We start from the raw sequence: 16,315 nt of genomic DNA on the forward strand, positions 1-16,315 counted from the left end.
TCTTCAATGGGGCAACAGTTGCTCATGATCGCTGTACTTCAGTTTCATAGAGACTGAAAGGAGTGACAACAAACATGGGTGACTAGTGGTGGATATAGGATCCGCTTATTGTGATTGGTAAGGGTTTTCTTGTTGCGACCCCTAGTGGACAGGCACTTCCAATCTATCCTATGGATAACAGATAAGCTATTTTGGAATAATTGTTAACTTTTCAACGTTGGCCTCTGGAAGACTCAGTGCACACCAAAGACCACGCCTCCTCAGTAAAACCCCGCCTCATTTTATGGATCATGACATGTCCTTTTATGTTATGTACCATGAATCTTTTCAAGACTTGGATATGAAATGTGCTATTCATGCCCCTTTTTTGTGATGTGATCAGGATATATGGTGTTCCCCTGTGATGAGAGATTTGACCACTCTTCTGAGCCACCAAGAGGTCACCCCTTTTAGTAGGAGCCTTGTATACTGCTTGAGTTCTTCTCGCCTGATAGAGCTCCCCTAATGCAGACTACATATTCCATCATGCCGTTGGATTTGTAGAGACTGAGAGGTGGAGTCCCTACGCACTCCGCTCTTTGTGTATATAAAGGCAGCAAATGATAGATCAGTGATATAGAACTTCTGTCCCTAACCCACACTACCAAGCCTCAGTGCATTCTATGGAATGCAGCTTCAGCCTGTCTCCCCTGCTGTATGCTTGTTGTAGAGATATGTCTGTCAGCTCTTACAAGCAGGAGACAGGGAAAGCAGTGTGAAATTGCATCTCATAGGATGCACTGAAGATTCTGCACACAGAACTCACAGCTTGTATAGACAGGAAGTGAGTTGGGAATAGCAGTATGAAGTTTCATCTCAAAGGATACACTGCAGATTCTGCAAACAGCACTCACAGATGGTATAGTGAATATGACAGGGGTATTTTAAAAACTTTGCTGACTTTATTTGTAGGGACCCATCTTGTATATCACTGATGTTCTGGTCTCTTTCATGACAATTATGATATTTTCAGCAGCATGTTATACATGAGCAATTGGTACTTTTATAGGGAACATTCAAAGTGTAAACATTTATAGTAAATTCTGCACTTGTCTGATCTGTTAAGCCACAAGGTCGCTCTGCTTTGTAACCTCCAAAAACTGACAAAGATCCATCCTAGGGACCAAGTGTCTGACACAGTCTTCTGTTCTGCTTATTGTAGGCAGTTTCCATAACAATGATGTGCCCAACATTAAGCCCAGCAGCTCGGGGGCCGGGCCTCTCCGACATGCACCAATACAGTCAGTGGCTGGCCATTCGACATGAGGCCAATCTGCTTCCTATGAAAGAAGACTTGGCTCTATGGCTGACAAACATGCTGGGTAAGATGATTTATAGATGGTTGTTGTTCAGACAATATAGATTTTTGACATCTACTATGATAATGATAATGAGAATACTAAGAATCATAAAACTAATAATAAGAGCAGCAGAAATTCTTATAGATCAAAATCAAATTCTTGCATAAAGAACAAAATAATACAGGGTTGTATAAAAATATCACTATAATACTGCTCCTATGTACAAGAATATAACTACTATAATACTACTCCTATGTACAAGAATATAACTACTATAATACTACTCCTATGTACAAGAATATAACTACTATAATACTACCCCTATGTACAATAATATAACTACTATAATACTACTCCTATGTACAAGAATATAACTACTATAATACTGCTCCTATGTACAAGAATATAACTACTATAATACTGCTCCTATGTACAAGAATATAACTACTATAATACTGCTCCTATGTACAAGAATATAACTACTATAATACTGCCCCCTATGTACAAGAATATAACTACTATAATACTGCTCCTATGTACAAGAATATAACTACTATAATACTGCTCCTATGTACAAGAATATAACTACTATAATACTGCCTCCTATGTACAAGAATATAACTACTATAATACTGCTCCTATGTACAAGACTATAACTACTATAATACTGCTCCTATGTACAAGAATATAACTACTATAATACTGCTCCTATGTATAAGAATATAACTACTATAATACTACTCCTATGTACAAGACTATAACTACTATAATACTGCTCCTATGTACAAGAATATAACTACTATAATACTGCTCCTATGTATAAGAATATAACTACTATAATACTACTCCTATGTACAAGAATATAACTACTATAATACTACCTCCTATGTACAAGAATATAACTACTATAATACTATTCCTATGTACAATAATATAACTACTATAATACTACTCCTATGTACAAAAATATAACTACTATAAGGGTGCATTCACACTGAGTAAACGCTAGCTTATTCTGAACGTAAAACACGTTCAGAATAAGCGGCGTCTAAAGCAGCTCCATTCATTTCTATGGGAGCGGGGATACGAGCGCTCCCCATAGAAATGAATGGGCTGCCTCTTTCACTCCGTACAGTCCCATTGAAGTGAATGGGGAGTGCCGGCGTATACGGCAAGCTCTGCTCATGCCGGAGCGTACACGCCGGCACTCCCCATTCACTTCAATGGGACTGCACGGAGTGAAAGAAGCAGCCCATTCATTTCTATGGGGAGCGCTCGTATCCCCGCTCCCATAGAAATGAATGGAGCTGCTTTAGACGCCGCTTATTCTGAACGTGTTTTACGTTCAGAATAAGCTAGCGTTTACTCAGTGTGAATGCACCCTAATACTACCTCCTATGTACAAGAATATAACTACTATAATACTGCTCCTATGTACAAGAGTATAACTACTATAATACTGCTCCTATGTACAAGAATATAACTACTATAATACTGCCCTCATTGTACATGAAACAATGAATTCAATGTGACATCCATAACCAGCTTAAATTCATTATTCCCAAAAGGGGCAGGTCTGTGACCACTTACTATTCCACTTCCTAAAACAAAGGAGAGATGTCACAATGACATGATGTACTGACTGTACAATTCCTGATCAATAATACAGCATCTAGTCGATCACATATAATTCCGCCTCTTCCTGTATGTGTCCTCGTGTAGTATCGGTTCCGTATAAGAGTCTTAATGTATTTTCCATTTTCCACTTTCCTGCGGCTCGGCGCAGTCTCCTCATTTACGCTAATATAGGTGACCTGTAAAATATGTCAGGGCTCTGGTTTAGAATCTCAGTACAACCTTCTCCAGCCATAAAGAATGGCAAATTGAAAGCTGACACCTAATATATTTTTCATTGGTTACAGATGTTCAGCGCAAAAGTAATTTATTCTCTAAGAGCTCAGACAGGAGAAGGCAGAGTATACATGTACAAAAAGTTATAGCTGTGCATATGCCAGGCCAAAGAAATTGTATCATTTCCACTGCCTAAGGGTTGCCAGAGATGGCCTGTACACAGTGACTGCCCAAGCAGAATAGTGAGCGCAGCTCTGGAGTATAATACAGGATGCAACTCAGGATCAGTACAGGATAAGTAATGTATGTACGCAGTGACTGTACCAGCAGAATAGTGAGTGCAGCTCTGGAGTATAATACAGGATGTAACTCAGGATCAGTACAGGATAAGTAATGTAATGTATGTACACAGTGACTGTACCAGCAGAATAGTGAGTGCAGCTCTGGAGTATAATACAGGATGTAACTCAGGATCAGAACAGGATAAGTAATGTAATGTATGTACACAGTGACTGTACCAGCAGAATAGTGAGCGCAGCTCTGGAGTATAATACAGGATATAACTCAGGATCAGTACAGGATAAGTAATGTAATGTATGTACACAGTGACTGCACCAGCAGAATAGTGAGCGCAGCTCTGGAGTATAATACAGGATATAACTCAGGATCAGTACAGGATAAGTAATGTAATGTATGTACACAGTGACTGCACCAGCAGAATAGTGAGCGCAGCTCTGGAGTATAATACAGGATATAACTCAGGATCAGTACAGTAATGTAATGTTTACTCAGTCCATACTTCTCTGATATACTGTATCTATATATGTATACAAATACAATGTAGGACAAGAAAGACTTATTATTTCCTACATGTTACAGTCAGTTCTTATATTGTTGTAGTGAGGTATATATAGTGACATGCAGTATATAGTGATATATGTACTGGATATATTTAATATGTTTGACCTCTTGGTTTTTTTGGCAGGGAAGGAGGTAACAGCAGAAACGTTCCTGGAGAAGTTGGATAATGGGGCTTTACTTTGTCAGCTGGCAGAGACTCTACAGAGTAAATTTCGGGAGAAGCTCATTGAGACCCGCAAGACTGACAAGGTGAGTGACTTACACGTCTTAGTAGCTCTAATGATCTTGTTATGTGGAAGAGAAGGACGTCTGGGGCTGAGAATCGTCTAATGAGCCGAGAGAAAGTCATGTTCCATGTACAAAGAGAAGGATCTGTCCTGTAAAGAAGGGGCTAGACGGGATTCCCACCGTAGATACTGACAGTATATGACAAGGCTAGGTCATCAGTCTCTGACCAGATACAACCCCACCGATTTCTAGAAGAAGGGGACTATAGCGTAATGCACCATTGTATTACTTCTTGCACATCTACCTGTCGTGACCTCTTCATTATCTGGTGAAGTGAAGGCCCAACCACAAGGAATATGCCAAAAATATCTGTTGGGAAAACTCCACGGGTTGTTGGCGACATCTTGTGTGTAGATTTTTTTAACCCCTCTTCCAAATCCATAGATATTAAAATGGAGTTGCTTCCCCCTTCTGTTCCGCTCTTCTGAGAAGGCTTTCTACAGGAATTTGGTGGTGAATTTTTGCCCATTCGTCCAGAAGAACATTTGTGAGGTTGGAAACTGATGTTGGACATTGAGAGGACCTGGCTCACCATTTCTGTTCTGGTTCGTCCCAATGGTGTTGGATGGAGTTGAGTTCAGGGCGCTGAGTTCTTCCACCCAAACTCCGCCAACCATGCCATGCCTTCCTGGACCTTGCTTTATAAATGGCGGCAAGTGAGTAGAGGCAGAGTTGCGTTAATGCCGCTATACAGTGGACTCTGTCATCCACTTCTCGCTGTGTTGTCTGTATACATTTTGCCCGAGTTTTCCCCTTATAGATCAACTAAGCATCTTCTATTATAGAAAATCTGAAACCACTAGGTTGCATGAATGAGGCCTTACACCTACCCTTTGGCTGCATCTTCCATCATCTTGTCTATCCTAAAGAGCAACTTAGAATAACCACTCAATGCCAAGCAGCAGCTGAAAAAGCATAGTATGCATTGAAACTAATGTAAGAGTCTTGCTGATATTATATGACTGTCCTGTCGGCAGTTTCTCACTCCATGGGGCAGTATTGGCCACCATTGCCCATAGAGTTTTGCTTTGTCTTCTTCAGGATTTAATACAGTAGGAAGGTTGAGTTTGGTTCTCGCTCTATGACCTAAGCAGGACTGATGAATAATGATCAGGAAAAACGTCTTCTGGACCGTACAGATAATAGAAAAACTCACATTGTTCTATAACTGAGAAGACCATTGGTCGCTCTGAGTCACATGGTGTGTATGGAACGTCAGGAATGTCTGTCCTGACTGCGGAACAATCCCAGAAATGATTGTGAGGAGGAAATATAGGTCAGCGTAATGTCAGAGCCCATCAGAAAGTCATCAGAGACAGATGTTATATACTGAATTGTACTATATTATATACATATATATGACTATAGTTATTGTTATATGGTACAATAATTATTGTTGTGATAAGATATGTGATGGCCATCTATAAGAAACAGTAACATGAAGACATATTAGCTATACTACTAATATGAGAGAGGTGTTATAGTAGTAGCAGTATTATATTAGTTATATTCTTCTACATAGGAGCAGCATTATAGTAGTTATATTCTTGTACATAGGAGCAGTATTATAGTAGTTATATTCTTGTACATAGGAGCAGTATTATAGTAGTTATATTCTTGTACATAGGAGCAGTATTATAGTAGTTATATTCTTGTACATAGGAGCAGTATTATAGTAGTTATATTCTTGTACATAGGAGCAGTATTATAGTAGTTATATTCTTGTACATAGGAGGCAGTATTATAGTAGTTATATTCTTGTACATAGGAGCAGTATTATAGTAGTTATATTCTTGCACATAGTAGTATTATAGTAGGTATATTCTTGTACATAGGAGCAGTATTATAGTAGTTATATTCTTGTACATAGGAGCAGTATTATAGTAGTTATATTCTTGTACATAGGAGCAGTATTATAGTAGTTATATTCTTGTATATAGGAGCAGTATTATAGTAGTTATATTCTTGTACATAGGAGTAGTATTATAGTAGTTATATTCTTGTACATAGGAGCAGTATTATAGTAGTTTTATTCTTGTACATAGGAGTAGTATTATAGTAGTTATATTCTTGTACATAGGAGTAGTATTATAGTAGTTATATTCTTGTACATAGGAGCAGTATTATAGTAGTTATATTCTTGTACATAGGGGACAGTATTATAGTAGTTATATTCTTGTACATAGGGGGCAGTATTATAGTAGTTATATTCTTGTACATAGGAGCAGTATTATAGTAGTTATAGTCTTGTACATAGGAGGCAGTATTATAGTAGTTATATTCTTGTACATAGGAGCAGTATTATATCAGTTATATTAGTTATATTCTTGTACACAGAAGCAGTATTATAGTAGCTATATTCTTGTACATAGGATCAGTATTATAGTAGTTATATTTTTGTACATAGGAGCAGTATTATAGTAGTTATATTCTTGTACATAGGAGCAATATTATAGTAGTTATATCCATGTACACAGGAGCAGTATTATAGTAGTTATATTCTTGTATAGGGGCAGTATTATAGTGGTTATATTCTTGTACATAGGAGCAGTATTATAGTAGTTATATTCTTGTACATAGGAGGTAGTATTATAGTAGTTATATTCTTGTACATAGGAGCAGTATTATAGTAGTTATATTCTTGTACATAGGAGCAGTATTATAGTAGTTATAGTCTTGTACATAGGCGACAGTATTATAGTAGTTATATTCTTGTACATAGGAGCAGTATTATAGTAGTTATATTCTTGTACATAGGCGGCAGTATTATAGTAGTTATAGTCTTGTACATAGGCGGTAGTATTACAGTAGTTATATTCTTGTACATAGGGGCTGTATTATAGTAGTTATATTCTTGTACATAGGCGGCAGTATTACAGTAGTTATATTCTTGTACATAGGGGGCAGTATTATAGCAGTCATATTCTTGCACATAAGAAGCCCTGTTTTGGTTGATGTCCACCTGATAGAGCTGGATCTATACTATGAGTAAATGAAGGGGAGACTTTAATTAATTCGGACTGGCGGGTTTATTACTCTATTAAGTGTCCGGTCTATTACGCTCCGAGCTCAGTGTTAAATAGTTTCCAGCTAATCCCATTCAGCCAATTCATTTGGAAAAAAAAGTGAACTATAAAAGTGGTTCTTTCTCTGATTTCACAACATCGGTGGAGCAGGGATCCCCCAGAGCTTAAGAGAAGTGAATCTGACAGGATGGTTGCAGGATGACATCATGTGTTTTCCTCTCACTTTCACATCCTGCATTAAACCACATGCACGGCCATCAGTGAGACAAGATTGTGCGGGAATGGCGGCAGGGGAGCGATTTGCCTGATATTTGAGAGCACGGTTGTGGGCACCTCTGTTTCTAGATATTTTACACTATGTCAACACAATTCTCCCTCACCACATGGAAAGCTAATTATTCTGCCGGATTCTTCGTCTTGAACCCCCGCTAGCTCGCTGGAATTAAGACAATTCATTTTAGTTGTTTCTTGAAGTTTTCTTATTATGGCAAATGTTTGCAAATAAGTGGCATACAAAGTCTCAGGTTTTAAAGGTGAAGAGTCACTCTTAAAGGGGTTGTTTGGTATTAGGAAACATGGCCGCTTCTTCTAGAAACAGCGCCACACCTCTTGGTGGGTACTTCTGGTATTACAGCCCTTCTCCATTATACAGAAGGAAGACCTTGCTACTCTAACATTAAAATGATCAAATGCAGGATAGTTGTATGTTGTATAAGGCCATGTCCAGGTGACAATAAGGAGGAGAATATCTTGGTGACCCAGTGACAGTGACTAGACCCCAAGGAGTGATGATATGGCTGACAGTACTTGGTCAGATATCTACTTCATGTCCCACACATCTGAAACTGGTGCACATTGCTATCTATTTTATTACATCAATAAGGTTCTTATGAATCGTAACTTTTTGTCAACCGTTTAATACGCCATCATTATAGGAAAATGCAACTTTATTTATAAGTATTGCTGTTTCTGCAGGATCTACCATCTAAGAGGATACCATACCGTGCCAATGCCCCATCCGGGTCCTTCTTTGCAAGAGACAATACAGCCAACTTCTTGTCCTGGTGCCGGAGTATTGGTGTTGGGGAGACATGTCTGTTTGAGTCCGAAGGACTGGGTAAGCAAATCCATCCAATCATGAAGTCACAAACTGCCGTGTGTTTTTAAGGATGCTATTCATATTTAGTGATAAAGTATGGAGGGGGGCGCCGGTGACTATGAGAGTAAGGCTCTTTTGCCCATGGAGAAATTTACAGTAAAAAAAGTTGGGTCCTCAGTATTTTCCTATAGGGAAGTATGGTAGAAGTAGATTTCTAGAGCTAACTCATAGAGCTATCCCGAGGTCTATGAGGCTGACCTGTGCTCTGGTGGTCTATACAGCTGAACTGTACACTGGTGCTCTATAGAGCTATTCCATATTCTGGTGTCCTATAGATGTGACCTGAGGAGTTATGTCCTGGTGGTCTATAGATCTGACCAGTGTAGCTATATTGTGGTGGTCTATATATCTGACCATTGTAGCTACATTCTAGAGGTCTATAGATCTGTCCTGTGGAGGTGTATACTGGTGGTCTATATATCTGACCATTGTAGCTAGATTCTGGTGGTCTATAGATTTGACCTGTGGAGGTATGTTGTGGTGGTCTGTAGATCTGACCTTTGGAGTTGTCCTGGTGGTCTACAGATCTGACCTGTGGAGTTATGTCCTGGTGGTCTATATATCTGACCATTGTAGCTAGATTCTGGTGGTCTATAGATCTGACCTGTGGAGGTATGTACTGGTGGTCTATAGATCTGACCTGTGGAGCTATGTACTGGTGGTCTATAGATCTGACCATTGTAGCTAGATTCTGGAGGTCTATAGATCTGACCTGTGGATCTATGTACTGGTGGTCTATAGATCTGACCTGTGGAGGTATGTTGTGGTGGTCTGTAGATTTGACCTTTGGAGTTATGTCCTGGTGGTCTATATATCTAACCATTGTAGCTAGATTCTGGTAGTCTATAGATCTGACCTGTGGAGGTATGTTCTGGAGGTCTATAGATCTGACCTGTGGATCTATGTACTGGTGGTCTATAGATCTGACCTGTGGAGGTATGTTGTGGTGGTCTGTAGATCTGACCTTTGGAGTTATGTCCTGGTGGTCTATATATCTAACCATTGTAGCTAGATTCTGGTAGTCTATAGATCTGACCTGTGGAGGTATGTTCTGGAGGTCTATAGATCTGACCTGTGGATCTATGTACTGGTGGTCTATAGATCTGACCTGTGGAGGTATGTTGTGGTGGTCTGTAGATCTGACCTTTGGAGTTATGTCCTGGTGGTCTATATATCTAACCATTGTAGCTAGATTCTGGTAGTCTATAGATCTGACCTGTGGAGGTATGTTCTGGAGGTCTATAGATCTGACCTGTGGATCTATGTACTGATGGTCAATAACTCTAACCTATGGAGTAATGTTCAGGTGGTCTATACCACCTTTGCTGTATCCTGCTGACTTATAGAGCTGACATGTGAAGAAGTTTCCAGGTAGTCTATATACCTGACCTAAGAGTATGTGCCTTATTTGGGGTATTGGTTGTGAAGTATTTTGTCCTGGACACTGATCTATAACCCCCCTTTCCCCCCATTTTCCCATAAAAGTTCCCTACAAAGGTTTCATTGATGTAGTCCTCTCTTCTTCATTTTTATAAATAGACTCATTTGTCCCGAAAACCTGATAATCTGGCATCTTTCCAGTGCCGAGGCGGCCAGCTCGGAAGTTTACTGTACATCTATTTTAGGTATCATTTTTCGTTTGTACTGAAGTATCTTTATCAGGTCTCATCACGTTATGAAGCACATGACACTTTTCAGCCTGACACATAAAGACCTGATATATTCATCAGAAGTCAGATAACGGGAGGCAGGATAAATGGGAGCAGTGTCTGCGGATGAAAAGGCTTCTATCCCTGCCTGGACTGACACCAGATCCCTCCGCGCTTCGTCCTCTTTGTGAAAGTGACTCCGAGTATCGCCTGGATGATCTGCTCCATTGTCAGACGGCCTCTGATAAAGCATTGAGGGCTCTCCATGGAATAAGACTTCACTCTCGTCTCCGTATCTTGTCAGGCCTCAGAGACGATGGATGGTGACAGCGCCACTTTCATCTGCGCGATGAATATGAATCTATCACAGAGTAGGGATCCATTTACCGTCACTGTCACCAGCCACAAAGACTTTCCAGATCTTGAAGAGTCATTACCATGAAATAAACTTTTCTACTGGAATAAGACATAATATCGCCGCTGGCTTCTACCAAGCCCCCTTCCTCCGTCCTAAAAACCCAGTTCCAGGGTAGAGAACTACTGGCCATCTTCTGTTGTTGCCTTCCATGGTCCACCATGACCTGATGACCTGTATCGATATGAACCACCAGCCGATCCCTGACATAGTCAGTGACTATTCTAGAGTATGAAGGGTGTAACAACCATGGGTTCCATAGTGGGGCCACACGCCAGGATGACAACCGCCATAGGATCAAAACCCCATGATTATTTTGGCCCCTACTCTAACTCAATTTTTCATTCCACCTTCTACTCCCATCCTCTACATTGAGGGTCACTGAGTAGAGATGGGCCTCATTAACATCTGCTAGACCTGGTATATAGGAGCAATACATAGAATTGGATCTCAGCCTGATAAAGAGGAACAACAAAAAAATTATCTGAATCTACATATTGGAAACCATCAACAAGCAGCTGTTGACCGATCTGCTTTCATTATGTATCTCAATGAAGTAATTTGGCTACATCATTGTGTTCCAAATTGGACTACAACATGTCCAAACTGTTTTAAATATCTCCTACATGGTTTGCTGTTTGTTCATATGATGTAAAATAGACTGTACCCTTAAAGGGATCCTATCTAAAACATCGGAATAGCCTTAAGAAAGGCTATTCTTCTCCTACCTTTTGTTGTCTTCTCTGCGCTGCTGTTCGCTTGAAATTCCGTTTTTTCTCGGTATGTAAATGAGTTCTCTCGCCACACTAGGGGCGGGCCCCAGCACTCAAACAGCACTGGGGGCGTCGCCAATGCTGCCAGAGAGCTCTCCAGCGCCATCTCAATCTTCTTCTGGAATGAGGTCTTCACCGCGTCTTCTTCCGGCGGTGTCTTCTAAATTCTAGGCTTCGGGCCTAGGGCAAGCCAACTGCGCATGCTCGCAGCCACAAGAAAAATGGCCGTTTACACAGTATTGTAAGCGGCCATTTTCCCGTGGGTGGCAGGCATGCGCAGTTGGCCTGCCCTAGGCCCGAGGCCTAGAAGTTAGAAGACACCGCCGGAAGAAGACACGGTGAAGACCTCATTCCAGAAGAAGATGGAGTTGGTGCTGGAGAGTTCTCTGGCAGCATTGGGGACGCCCCCAGTCCTGTTTGAGTACTGAAGCCCACCCCCAGTGCTGCGAGAGAACTCATTTACATACCGAAAAAAAATGGAATTTCAAGCAAACGGCGGCACGGAGAAGACAACGAACGGTAGGAGGAGAATAGTCTTTCTTAAGGCTATTCCGACGTGGTAGTTAGAAAAAAATGTGTTTGAAAAATAGGATCCCTTTAAGAAATTGCCATTATTCAGATCCACACACCATGTGACCACATCCTAGTGGCGGTCCTGCACCTTTTACCAAAATTAAATATTGTAGGGTTTAGCTTGTGTCAAAATTGATTTTATTGCGGGACCAAAGTTTATTCGCAGCACAAAATTAATTTGCTACACAAAACGCGTTTCAATTTCTAGAGCCGGAAATGAATTCATTGCGCACAAGATGAATTTGTTCGGCGCAGCTGACGGCAATATATGGATCTGTTTGTGTGCGAAGGGTAATTCATTTGAACAAAACTAATTTTGTTATTTTGAGGAGTGACAATCGATTGAGTGTGAATTATGTTCAATTACATGGACAGCATAATTCATAAACAAGAGCGCTGAGGGCAGAGTCCCATTCACCTCGGAGCTCTCCAATCGCCGTATCCGAACCATCCGGGCAGATATTTATGAAAAAAAAAAAAATTTTTCTTTTTACAAAAAGAAGAATGGTCAGAATTTAATGATGGATTGAACCATTTGCATAGGGACCATTAATCATACGTAGCGCAGTCCATGGGTAGCTCGGTGCGCTGACAGCGCTCTAGACGGCGGCCTGGATCTTATACAAAATACATTATAAAATATTATAGATTGCAGATGCTCCACACGTCCCAGGGAATCAGATTTGGCTGAGAGCCTGAAACGTGTCTAGCGTTGAGTCCTGTAGGAAAGCATTACCAGTCGAATGCAACATTTTATTCAGTGTCCTCGCCCCCGAGGTGATGAGATTTACATGATCTTATGGCCTGGACCACCAGAGGCCAGAAGAGCCCACCAAGGAGCAAAGGATGTCCACTTCTGGGTTGACAATAGGCCCTGACTAGTAGGTATAAGCTATTGGGTTCTTCTCTTATTGAGACCCCTATTCAACCATATCAGGTATTCCCGGAAAGCTGGATGATAACCAATAGGGTAACCATTAGGAAATGTCACCCAGCTTTCCTATACCCCTGAACGACTATTCTGTTAGATATGTAGTGATACACCCCTACTCATAACTAGCTAGCCACAATTACATAGTGGATCCAATGGTGGCCATGGAAGTTGACACCCAATAGAAATTGTAATTGCAAAACCAAAAAACAGAATAGAATTGAATAGAACTTTTTTTTCGGCTTGGGAAGGTTGTTTAAGGGAGGGGGATGTCTTGTCTGATCTAAACAAAACTTAAAGGAACCTGTCGCCAAGTTTTTTGCCCTTTAGGACATGGTGCTGGTTTAGGGGTATTCCTATGTTATATAGTGGCGGATTTACCTTTAAGATATGCCCTTACTTATGACTGCTCGGAGTCCAACCTCTAGGACCTCCACCAATCAAGTGAAGAGCTGCAGTTCCCTGCAGGCTGGGTCTGGGGCGCCACTGTGCAAAGGAAAAACTGGATTTCTGGCTGACATTGTCCTAGGGATGGATTACCCGTATATACTCGTATATAGTATAAGCCGACCCGAATATAAGCCGAGGCTCCTAATTTTACCACAAAAAACTGGGAAAACTTATTGACTCGAGTATAAGCCGAGGGGGAAATGCAGCAGCTACTGGAAAATTTCAAAAATTAAAATGGTCGGAGTTTTTGTGTGCAGTAGATGCTGGGGAAGGGGAGGGGGTGTTTTGGTGGTCTGTCTGCCCCTTCCCTGAGCTTGAGGACTGATTTTTTTTTTTTCCCCCACTTGGAATTCAGTCTGGCTGTATATAGGGGATCTGCAGTGCTCCTATTAACCCCTTCCCGACGGAACAGGAGCACTGCAGATCCCCTATATTCAGTAGACCAGGCACTGTCAGACACAGGGATACCTAAAGTGTTTGTGTATCACAGTCATTTTCTACTTTTTATGTATTCTAGGGAAAGGAGTAGAGATGAGCGAACAGTGTTCTATCGAACTCATGTTCGATCGGATATTAGGCTGTTCGGCATGTTCGAATCGAATCGAACACCGCGTGGTAAAGTGCGCCATTACTCGATTCCCCTCCCACCTTCCCTGGCGCCTTTTTTGCTCCAATAACAGCGCAGGGTAGGTGGGACAGGAACTACGACACCGGTGACGTTGAAAAAAGTAGGCAAAACCCATTGGCTGCCGAATACATGTGACCTCTAATTTAAAAGAACAGCGCCGCCCAGGTTCGCGTCATTCTGAGCTTGCAATTCACCGAGGACGGAGGTTTCCGTCCAGCTAGCTAGGGCTTAGATTCTGGGTAGGCAGGGACAGGCTAGGATAGGAAGGAGAAGACAACCAACAGCTCTTGTAAGAGCTAAATTCCAGGGAGAAGCTTGTCAGTGTAACGTGGCACTGACGGGCTCAATCGCCGCAACCCAGCTTTCCCAGGATCCTGAATGGAATACACTGTCAGTGTATTCCCGTATACCCGATATATACCCCGATACCCGTTCCAACGGTGTGCCCCCCCACCTTCACCCCAGAAATACCCTGCAAGTCCCCTAGCAATAGAATTGGGGCTATATACACCCACAATTTTTACTACTGGTATACAGTGCCATTGTCTGACTGGGAATTCAAAGAATATATTGGGAATACAAATACCCTCATTTCTTGCTACTGCCATATAGTGCCAGTGTCTGACTGGGAATTCAAAGAATATATTGGGGTTACGTGCACCCACAATTTTTACTACTGGTATACAGTGCCATTGTCTGACTGGGAATTCAAAGAATATATTGGGGTTATAAATACCCTCATTTCTTGCTACTGCCATATAGTGCCAGTTTCTGACTGGTAATTCAAAGAATATATTGGGGTTACGTGCACCCACAATTTTTACTACTGGTATACAGTGCCATTGTCTGACTGGGAATTCAAAGAATATATTGGGGTTATAAATACCCTCATTTCTTGCTACTGCCATATAGTGCCAGTTTCTGACTGGTAATTCAAAGAATATATTGGGGTTACGTGCACCCACAATTTTTACTACTGGTATACAGTGCCATTGTCTGACTGGGAATTCAAAGAGTATATTGGGAATACAAATACCCTCATTTCTTGCTACTGCCATATAGTGCCAGTTTCTGACTGGGAATTCAAAGAATATATTGGGGTTACGTGCACCCACAATTTTTACTACTGGTATACAGTGCCATTGTCTGACTGGGAATTCAAAGAATATATTGGGGTTATAAATACCCTCATTTCTTGCTACTGCCATATAGTGCCAGTTTCTGACTGGTAATTCAAAGAATATATTGGGGTTACGTGCACCCACAATTTTTACTACTGGTATACAGTGCCATTGTCTGACTGGGAATTCAAAGAGTATATTGGGAATACAAATACCCTCATTTCTTGCTACTGCCATATAGTGCCAGTTTCTGACTGGGAATTCAAAGAATATATTGGGGTTACGTGCACCCACAATTTTTACTACTGGTATACAGTGCCATTGTCTGACTGGGAATTTAAAGAGTATATTGGGAATACAAATACCCTCATTTCTTGCTACTGCCATATAGTGCCAGTTTCTGACTGGGAATTCAAAGAATATATTGGGGTTACGTGCACCCACAATTTTTACTACTGGTATACAGTGCCATTGTCTGACTGGGAATTCAAAGAATATATTGGGGTTATAAATACCCTCATTTCTTGCTACTGCCATATAGTGCCAGTTTCTGACTGGTAATTCAAAGAATATATTGGGGTTACGTGCACCCACAATTTTTACTACTGGTATACAGTGCCATTGTCTGACTGGGAATTCAAAGAGTATATTGGGAATACAAATACCCTCATTTCTTGCTACTGCCATATAGTGCCAGTTTCTGACTGGGAATTCAAAGAATATATTGGGGTTACGTGCACCCACAATTTTTACTACTGGTATACAGTGCCATTGTCTGACTGGGAATTTAAAGAGTATATTGGGAATACAAATACCCTCATTTCTTGCTACTGCCATATAGTGCCAGTGTCTGACTGGGAATTCAAAGAATATATTGGGGTTACGTGCACCCACAATTTTTACTACTGGTATACAGTGCCAATTTCTAACTAGGAATTCAAAATGCGCAAGGCTCCCGGAAAGGGACGTGGACGAGGCCGTGGGCGAGGTCGGGGGAATGGTTCTGGGGAGCAAGGTAGCAGTGAAGCCACAGGGCGTCCCGTGCCTACTCCTGTGGGGCAGCAAGCATTGCGCCACTCCACAGTGCCAGGGTTGCTTGCCACATTAACTAAACTGCAGGGTACAAACCTTAGTAGGCCCGAGAACCAGGAACAGGTCTTGCAATGGCTGTCAGAGAACGCTTACAGCACATTGTCCAGCAGCCAGTCAGACTCTGCCTCCTCTCCTCCTATTACCCAACAGTCTTGTCT

The 16,315-nt window shown here is 41.3% G+C and overlaps 1 protein-coding gene across 1 annotated transcript in view; it reads left to right on the forward strand.

Moving 5' to 3' along the window:
* The window catches only part of GAS2 (growth arrest specific 2), a 56,732-nt gene that overhangs the window by 2,396 nt on the left and 38,021 nt on the right, over positions 1-16,315 (forward strand). Inside the window, exons 2-4 of the mRNA XM_075281326.1 lie at positions 1,202-1,361; positions 4,177-4,301; positions 8,342-8,483. Coding sequence (XP_075137427.1) covers positions 1,217-1,361; positions 4,177-4,301; positions 8,342-8,483 — 412 coding nt within the window. The 5' untranslated portion in view covers positions 1,202-1,216. The remainder of the gene's footprint in view (positions 1-1,201; positions 1,362-4,176; positions 4,302-8,341; positions 8,484-16,315) is intronic.

This window comes from Leptodactylus fuscus, chromosome 7 (genome assembly GCF_031893055.1).
Source record: "Leptodactylus fuscus isolate aLepFus1 chromosome 7, aLepFus1.hap2, whole genome shotgun sequence".
Lineage (NCBI taxonomy): Eukaryota > Metazoa > Chordata > Amphibia > Anura > Leptodactylidae > Leptodactylus > Leptodactylus fuscus.